Below are 9,710 nucleotides of genomic sequence, written 5' to 3' on the forward strand. Positions count from 1 at the left end.
TGGAGATATATTTTGCATACCCATTTCATAAATTATTGAAATATTGCTTCTTTGATGTACTTTCATGGATTTGATATTTGTTATAAAGTTCATTTTAGACTTTAGAGACATTTTGTTGCATACCCAATTCATAAATTATGCTTTGATGTTGTTTCCTGTGGAAATTGTGCTAATGTTTCATTGGATTTTGTCTTAAAGGATACTTTTTTTTTTATCCATTTCATAAATTATTGAAAAATTTGCTGATTTTATAGTGTTGATTAGTGTTAATCTAATGAAAGATTAATGGGTTTTTGTTTGAATGTGTTCATTTATCCAAATTTTGGTTTTTACTTTTTTGGGTAGGAGAATGAAACTGACTCGGAGAAAAGTCATATTGAGGCAAGTTATGAGGAGGGTCCTTTACCTTCAGTTGAAGGACCAGATACCTCATCTTTCACTGCTTTTCTTTGTTCTCTTTTAAAAGATGATTACTTTAGTGCTGATAAAGAAGAGGGGCAGCATAACAAAGCATCTACCAAATCTGATTCTGAACATGAACCTGATACTGAAACTGAAACTGAAACCGAAAGCGGTGCTGAAATTAAGCGTGAACTCGTTGTAGAAGAACCTACAAATGTAAATCCTGTGAAAGGTAGTGGTGGAAAGAGAGGGTTATTTTCTAGGGGAAGACAGTCCCTTGGTAAAGCTATGGGTTATGCTGCTAGAATAGCATTATTCCGAAATCAACCATCTAATTCTGAAGTTAAAAATGATGATTTAAATGGATGCCAAGACGGAGGAAGTTTAAGGCCGATGGAGAATACAGACGAAGAACTCCCGGACATGTCTGACAATTCATTGCTTCTTTCACAGAAATCTCGTGTCACACTCTACGCTTCTCTTCCTGCCCTTGTCAAAGGGCGTAAATGGGTGTTACTCTACAGGTATTGAATTGTTTTTGCATTTTTTGTTGGTTATGGAAATTTGTTTGGCTTGTATTTAAGTGTTTGATGCTTGTATGCCGGCTGACCTTTATGTCGCGTTATGCAGCACTTGGAAGCATGGCATATCGTTATCAACCTTATATCGGAAAAGCTTGCTGTGCCCTGGCCTGAGTTTGCTGGTTATTCCCTTTCATTTTAATTTACCCTGTCACGATGTAAATATGTAATGTGTTCTTAGTGATTTCATTTCCTTTTACGAGTTTTTCACCATTTGTAGTAACACAAGGCTAGTGTTTTTGCAAATATTCCGTTTTTCGGTGCTTCTGAATTTAATTGTTAATTGAAGATAATGGCTCATGAAAGCTTTCTTTTTTTGGAAAATTGATCGATATAATGTGGTTCTGCTTGGACTTCAAGACACCAGAATGATTGAATAAACAAATCGAGATATTATTCATAAGATACTTGGTACTCTAGAAACTTGTAGAGTAAATGGATGAGTTGAAATTGTTTCACTTATGCAAACTTTAATTTCCACTCCCCTGTTGAATGTGAGGGGACATCAAGAATGTTTCTTATGCTCCTGTTATTCCAAATTGTTCGCATTTGTGTGTTTTAGACATTTTATGCTCTTAAACTGTATTTCAGGTGGTTGGTGACCGAGGAGGTGCAGTGTTTGGCGGTTTGGTTGAGGCTCCTCTTAGACCGTCTAAAAGCAAGAGGTATCAGGTAGGTTCGATATGGGGATTTTGTATTCTGAATATCCTGTTTTCTGTTTCATAATTCTGATTCTGCATGCATATTCAGGGATCAAATAGCACATTTCTTTTTACAGATGCTCTCGGCCAGCCGTTAGTATATCGTCCCACAGGTAACATTCGAGCTGTGCTGTATTCTTATGAAATATTCACCAATTGTCTCTCCCATTGCCAATTTTATCGTGCTCTTAAGGATATTGTTTCAAGTATTTGAGATCTTCTATATGAACCATTATATGAAAAATTTGACACTTGTTTTGAACTTATGTTTTTGTCTGAGGTTTGGAGCATCTTTCTCGACTCCTAGTGCATAAAAGACTTATTTGGTATTTATAGGTTATATTGTGATTCTTTCTGTCGAGCAGATATAGATGAAATCATTTTTGTGCCACTGCAGGTGTAAATCGATATTATACATTGTGTTCGCCTGATTTCTTGGCGCTAGGTGGTGGTCGTCATTTTGCACTATACCTTGATAGCGATTTGTAAGTTCTGCTTTCTATTGTTTGTTCCACATGACACACTAGAACCTATGTTATTTTAGGCGTACGATTGAATATTTAGACGTATCCGACACTTAGACACGTACCAGTTCTGACATCAGTACCCGAGTCCAAGTAACATTCTAGAACATATAATTCAAATTTGCCATGTTTAAAGATAGAAGATAGTTGGGTTGCATTTCTTTTGAAGTGATGATAACGGACCTACCGGCTAGGGTTGCTCCAATGTTTGGAGATAATATGTTTAACCAAGTTACATCGGCAGATCATGTGTAAGTGAATCGTGAAGAACTTATTGCTTTGTTTTTGTTAAACGTTAACAGGTTGAATGGATCAAGCGCAGCATCTGAAACCTATGGCAATGCTTGCCTTGCCCGCTCAGAAGATTTTGTGGTAAAAGAAGTCGAGGTATGTCCCATAAATGTCTTGGCTTATAGTAGTATATGCTTAAATTCGGGGATGAAACAGACATACATTAATCAAAATCTTGTATCTTCTTCAGTTATGGGGCTTTGTCTATCCTTCGAGATATGAAGAGATACTAGCTTTAAGCCAGAATGAGCTTCCTGGGATTTGTAGATGGTGAGCGGTAAACAGTCAATAAGAATATGTTCTGCAAGAGTTATTAAGATTCTTGGATCATGTCCTTTTCAGGTCCTAGACTGCTAGGTTCTCTTATAACTAACTTGCGAATGCCCAACATTGTATAGAAGTATATCCAAATGTATCCAGTATTGACTGTAGTATCAGAAGTCCATGACTACGGGAAGAAAATTCTTAACTACTACTACGTTTGTACAGTTCATATGATGTTGTACGTAAAGAAGGAATTTTTTTTGTTTCTGTTGCAGTTATATTGTCCTTATAGGCTTTAGATTTGAGAGTTTTATGTGTGCTTGTAATGACTCATGACTGTTTTGAATTCAGAATAGAAGTTGAGAACCAATATTAGCCCTGCAGGCTGCAGCATAGTGCAAAAAAAAAAAAGGTTACATTATTATCGTAAAAGTTTCAAATTTACCGAACTGAAACTACCCACATTGTAAAGGTGTAAAAAATACTGCATTTTAGGCAGTTCCAAACAATATTTCATGGTTAGGCCGATCGGCAACTGTATCATCTCCGCTACGCATCATCTACAAAATATGTAGGGTGTTTGTTGGTTGACCAAATTATATACGAGTTAGTTGGGTTTAAGTTCTACTATTTCTTCAAGCACAAAGTTGAAACTTTGCCTAATTGAATAGAATGTCTATCCAACAATCTGACAATTTGGTGATAATTAATATTTAATTTACCAAACAAGTTGATGATTTTGCCAGCCAATCAATTGGTCAAATAAGCTCTTGCAGTTAACAGCTTCCCTTCTCATCTTTCTCCCCTCTCCATCCTCAAACACTTATTTTATTTTTCAATTTTGAGCTACAATCAACCTTATGCTTGTTGACAAGCCTCCATTTCTTCGGTTAATCAGTTTTTTCTTTTATGGAAATTTTATATGGTATCAACAAAGTTTGGCAAAACGCGAGTGGTAGTATCTTTTATGATTTTTCCACATGAGCAATCATAGTTATTAGAATACCGATTCTGATATACGATTCTACAATCCTATGACCCAAAGATAGGTGACTGATCCGGATCGTAGATGGGATCTTAATGTGGTAGAATCGTGCTATCCTACTTAGCTTAAAAATTTAGGTGGTAGGATCATAACATGGTTTTAAGATTTGACGATTCATGATCCTATAAGGATAGTTATAATCTTTAAATATTCTCATATAATCTAGATTTCACCTAAGCATAAATATATATATTTAAAATAATTATTTTAATACCACTATAAAATTCAAGTTTTTCTTATTTTGCAGTTTAAAATGATTATAAAAAGTATCTCTTTTCAAAACTTAATAAAGTCAAATAAGATGTACTAACACTATAAATAATAGTGTCAATTATGACATTTAAATATCAATATCATGATATTTATCAAATGTCACAAAATTATTGGTGGCACTTACCAAAAGCGCTTGTGGCTCAATGGATAGAGCATCCACATGTGAAACAAAAGAATTGGGGTTCGATCCCTACTAGGCGCAAGAATCAGTTGAGGGCTCTTGACTGCGCGTATCTTTCTTTACTTCCTCATTAGGAGAATAAAGAAAAACCTCCCACCCGGACCCTGTCTTGTGCGGGATACTGGGAGTGTCCTTTATTTGTAGGAAGTGTCATGAATTAGATTGAAATATTAGGATAATACTCTAAGAATGGTGACATTTTGACGAAGTGTCAAAATTATTGTTTCACAATTATTATTTTTCAGATTATTCCTTTCTTTTTTGGTTTTGTAATTTAAATTTATTAATAAATTTAAAAACCTCTCAAACCACATCCTCACCCTAATTACTACTCAAAATTCACCCATCTACCACCATACTACCACCTTACCCAACAACCACCACCATCAAAAAGGCGGTAATGGTGGTAATTAAGCTACTCCACCCTAGAAAATGAGTCGGCCAACTTTCATTTGTTTTGTTCTCATAGATGTTCATTCTTGTTTTCTTCCTTAAATAAAATTGCATATTGTGGTAGAATGAACTAGATGTGAAGTTGTTGTAAAGGACTATCCTTCATCTAGAGAGGCTATGAAAAAGAGGATCATTGATGATATAGAGCTTATAATGGTGGACGCATGGTGGGTTATATAAACTTCCTGCTCTTTTTGAACTTTGGCTGCTTTTTGTGTTTACTCTCTCATGTGCTCAATTACGTAATTGTTGATGGTTTTATTTGTAAAAGAGGAGGTTAATTGTCTCCTTTGATTTGGACTTTTGTTATTTCTATTCTGCTGATGTGAAGGTTATCACAACAAGGCTGATGCGCCCACTTGTAAGCTTGCTAAGCCCCTTATATTCTGCAGAAATAAGAGTGATTGTCCAATGGAGAATGGTTATGTTCGTCTAGTAGAAGGAATATATGTCCTTGTCAATATGCAAATTATGGTATTGATTAAGTTTGAAGACAGGCTACTTGTTCATCTTCTACCTGCTTGTCCATTAAGAAATTCCAATCCTGGTAAAACAAGAGGTGGTGTGGATCGCAGTGATGTGAAACCATTACTTATTCTTCAGCTCGAAGGTGCTAGTTTTCGTGTGGATGGCCATTTTGTTGAATGACAATATGTGCCTTATTATTTAAATTGGGAGATTTCCTTGCAAGTTAGAACAAAACAAATGAAAGTGGGTCGATCCATTTTCTAAGTTGGGTTGGGTTAATTGCCACCATTAACGCTTTTTTGATGGTAGTGGTTGTTGGGTTAAAGTGTTAGTGATGGTGGTTGAATTTTGCGTGGTGTTTAGGGGTGAGGTTGTGGTTTGAGAGATTTTATTTGTATAAAAAAATTTAAATAACTTAAAACCAAAACAGAAAGAAATAATCTGAAAAAAAAATAACACTTAATGAATTATTCAAGCTTTAAACAAAATTTTCTAACAGTTTTAATAAACTTGAAACCTTGTTGCTACATGTGAAAAAATCATCAAAAAAATGCTACCACTCGTGTTTTGCCAAACCTTATTGCTCTCGTATAGAAGTCACCTTTCTTTCTATGTTTAGAATAAAACTTCATCCCATTTGAATTGAAGTGTTATTGTATTTATTATTGGGTTATTTTTATATATTTTCTGGATTTTATGTCTCTTCATGTGAGTTTGAGGCGATAATTTTTAATTTATGGTAAAAATTGATCTGTTAATGAGAATTTTTGTTGTGTAAAAGAAGCCGTTAATCTCGCATTTTACAACAAACTGTAAGATTGAATTCTATATGATAATTATATCAATTTAAAAGACTCTCATTCAAATTTGTATCAAACAACCATGTAAAATATTTAATCTACAACGATCGTCATTTTATTAATTTAGATTGTTATTTGATTTCAGTTATCATGTATTTGTGTGAAAGAGATTATGTTGTAGTGGCTACAAAAATATTCATGGAGGCTTTGATTATGGAATTAAGAATATAAAAGAAGAGTCCATTTTGGATTTTACACTCTTATACATTTTGTTGATTGCTAATACATGGTTTAAGAAGAGAGATAGCCACTTGGTAACTTTTAGAGCTAGAGTAATTGCAACCCAATTGATTTCTTTTTGACATGGATGATAGATATATGTAGTTGTCTAACCTGTAAGATTATTCCAAGAGAGTGTGTAGCCACCAAACACGAACTCCTTATCCTTGATATTCGACTTTAAACAAGACCAAAGGTAAAGAAAGCCAAAGTAGAATGTAGGATTAAATCTTAGAGATTAAAATAGGATAATGCTAAGGTTTTGCCGTTAAAGTTGTTGAAGAAAAAGATAAGGAGATCAATTCAGATGCAAAGGATACTCGGACAAATATGAGAGCTTGCATCTATCGAATAACTGGAGATTTAGGAGAACTAGGGGGATAATTTGGTGGAACAAGGAGGCTAATGTTAAATTTGAAAAGTAAAAGGCAGTTTTAAAAGGCAAAGGGTTACGCATAAGATTTACAAAGATAGAATATTTGGGTTAGTGGAAAAAATACAACTTTAGTGGAAAAAAGCAAAGAAAGAAGCTAGAGGTTACCATTGGTGAAGAGGTTGTTACAGGTACGAACAAGTTTAGGTATTTGGGTTAGTAATTCAAAGTAATGGGGAGATTAATAGGGATGTTAATCAGCGAGTACAAGTGGGTAGGCTCAATTTTACCGAGTTACAATTAGGTCAGCTTTGCTGTATAGAACAAAATGTTGACCCATAAAGAATATTTTTGAACATAAGATGCAAGTTGCAGAAATGCGAATGCTGAGGTGGATCTGTGATCACATGATGATGGATAGAATCAGGAACCAGGAGTTTAGAAAGATACTAGGAGTTATCCCCTCATTCTGCAAAGATGTGTGAAAATAGATTGAGATAGTTTAGACATATGAAGAGAAAAACTATCAGGACTCTCATAAGAAGGCTAAAAAGCAGCATAGTGAAGGGTAAGAGAAGTCGAGGAAGACCTAGGAGAACGTGGAAGGAGAAAATCCAAAGTGACTTACGTAAATTACACCTCGCTCTCGCAAGATTTGACTAGGAATAAGTGTAGTTAGAGGCGCATAATTCTTGTCTTAGACTGCTCATAGCCTGATACTATTCTCACTTACATGTTTTTACCCTTATTCTTTGACTAATTACATGATAACTCCCTTAGTTATTTATTTTTTATCCTTTTTTTTAATCTTTTTATACATTTTTTAATCTTTTTATGCTACTGATTCAACTTGTGTTGCAAGATGCAGGTTTATAGGTTCAGTTGCACTCATTCTCTCTAGTTACAGGAACCTCTCTATCTGAGCATCTTTCTCGAGACTTGGGACTTTCTGGTCGCATCTTCCTTTATGGGCATAGCTACTGTCTTCAATCGCTACCTAGAGCCTTACAATAGTTTTTAGGAGCGAGATCCATTGGGTTCGATGATGAGGATGATGATGATGATGATGATATGATGAAAGAGATGTTTGACACACTAGATTCTAAAGAAGGAGAAAAATGTTTACATAGGATAGAAAAGAAGGCAAGCAAAAAACTAATGACATATGTGTAGTAAAGTGTATTAAAGACAAGGATAAGAACTATCTAGTTCTTGATGAGAACATCAAGGATCGATGGAGGAGGTATTTTGATGTGCTTTTTTTTAAAGAACAAGGAAATTGCATATGGGATGCAACAATCACTCCCTTAAATGAAAAATATAGAATTTATGCTAAAAATAAAAAAAATCAAAGCTGGAGGGGGCTTCGAAGAAAATGTATCTAAAGAAAGCAGTAAGCTAGATGGTATACTGATAAAGGTACGGAGATGCCTAGAAAAGGTTGGAGTAACTTGGCTAATTGATTTATTCAAAAACATTTCGAGGACGAACAAGATGCTCAATGATCGGAGAAGTATTAGTGCACATTATAAGAACAAAGGATTTATCTTATCTCTAAATATCAAGGAATAAAACCCATGAGTCATAATATGAAGTTATGGAAGAGAGTGATAGAGAAGCGTGATACCTCGGATTGAGCTTTAAAAAGTATTGATACACTTCTCCTGTTAACAAGGTTCATCTTTTTTAAAGGGAGCATATTTGCTAAGAACTCCACAGTTAAGCGTGCTTGTCGGGGAGCAATCTTAGGATGTTTAGCCTATTGGGATGTTTTCCCGAGTGCGCACCAGTGAAGTCAAATTGTACTGAAAGGACTTGTGTTGGTCTATGGGGATAGTTTACCACCTTTACTAGGACCAGGGTGTTACAATTGGTATTAAAGAAACCCCGCGACCGTGGCTTATAGTGTGTTCAATTCACCTATTGGAGAAAAGATCCTGAAACTAAGTTGTAACGAGGATGTAGCATTCTTAATTATGGGTGAGTGTGATACCTCGGGTTAAGCTTTAAAATTAATTGATAGAGTACCCATATCAACCAAAAAGATCTTTTTTTCATGGGAACCTATTTGTTAAGAAATCTGTAGTTAAGCATTTTTGGTGGAGCAATCTTAGGATAGGCGACCTCCTAAAAAGTTTTATAGAGTGCGCACAAGTGAGGCCAAAGTGTGCTGAAAGGACATGTGTTAGTCTGTGGGGACAGTCTACAACCTCTATGGAGGTAGTGTAACAAACTCAATTCCGTAATCTCAATTATCCAATTAATTATCCTTAATATCCGATTAAAATTTCTTAATTACCCGATTACCAAAATCAAATCGCCAAAATCCCTAAAACCTTATTATCATTTTCAAATAGCCCAAAAAACTTAGTTATTATTTGCGATACGATTATTTTAATAACTTTACAACTTTTATTTTCGTCAAAAATCTATATTATACTTCTAAGAAATTATTAATTATTTTATGTTACTAAAAATTTTCTTTTTTTTATTTATTTTACAATTTCGTCAAAACCTTGTGTTTTAAGTTCTTTTCTTAACCGAACTTTGTTAAATTATTTTTTCAACTTTATAACTTTGATTTATATGTTTTGACACAAATTATATTATAAAATATTATTATCAACTTTAAGTGTATTTTTAGCTAATTTTGAGTACAAGCTAAGCTAAATTTCAATACCAAACCGTAAGTGAACTTACCCATTATTTTGATGTACAAGTACTAGCACCAAAATAGAATAAATTTAAGCCAAAAATCAGCTCTCGACAGCCCCTACAACCAGCCCTCTCTTCCCCTAAGAAAACATTATGATTTCACTATATCTTCACCTACACAAGCCACCTAAAGGTTCTTACACATATCTTAGCCTACCTAGACTTGCATGCACCAGCATTCGTCCATTTTTAAGTATGATAAACCCCCCAAATCAGTCCCTACAAGCTGATTATATCCCTCTCCCCATGTCCTTTTGATTTTTGTTCATCCTTCCTCCTTAATTCACACTTTAACACATTCCTAACTTATCTTGTTTTTCCTTATGTTCCTTATGTTCTTAGTTGAAGAATTCCTCGAAG

At 34.6% G+C, this 9,710-nt stretch overlaps 1 protein-coding gene across 1 annotated transcript in view; it reads left to right on the plus strand.

Moving 5' to 3' along the window:
- The window catches only part of LOC130808828 (uncharacterized), a 3,589-nt gene extending 443 nt beyond the window's left edge, over positions 1 to 3,146 (plus strand). The window contains exons 2-8 of the mRNA XM_057674342.1: positions 346 to 926; positions 1,033 to 1,105; positions 1,575 to 1,655; positions 1,734 to 1,797; positions 2,082 to 2,169; positions 2,511 to 2,595; positions 2,690 to 3,146. Coding sequence (XP_057530325.1) covers positions 346 to 926; positions 1,033 to 1,105; positions 1,575 to 1,655; positions 1,734 to 1,797; positions 2,082 to 2,169; positions 2,511 to 2,595; positions 2,690 to 2,773 — 1,056 coding nt within the window. The 3' untranslated portion in view covers positions 2,774 to 3,146. The remainder of the gene's footprint in view (positions 1 to 345; positions 927 to 1,032; positions 1,106 to 1,574; positions 1,656 to 1,733; positions 1,798 to 2,081; positions 2,170 to 2,510; positions 2,596 to 2,689) is intronic.
- Positions 3,147 to 9,710: the final 6,564 nt, after the last annotated feature.

The sequence above is a fragment of the Amaranthus tricolor genome, chromosome 3 (assembly GCF_026212465.1).
Source record: "Amaranthus tricolor cultivar Red isolate AtriRed21 chromosome 3, ASM2621246v1, whole genome shotgun sequence".
NCBI lineage: Eukaryota > Viridiplantae > Streptophyta > Magnoliopsida > Caryophyllales > Amaranthaceae > Amaranthus > Amaranthus tricolor.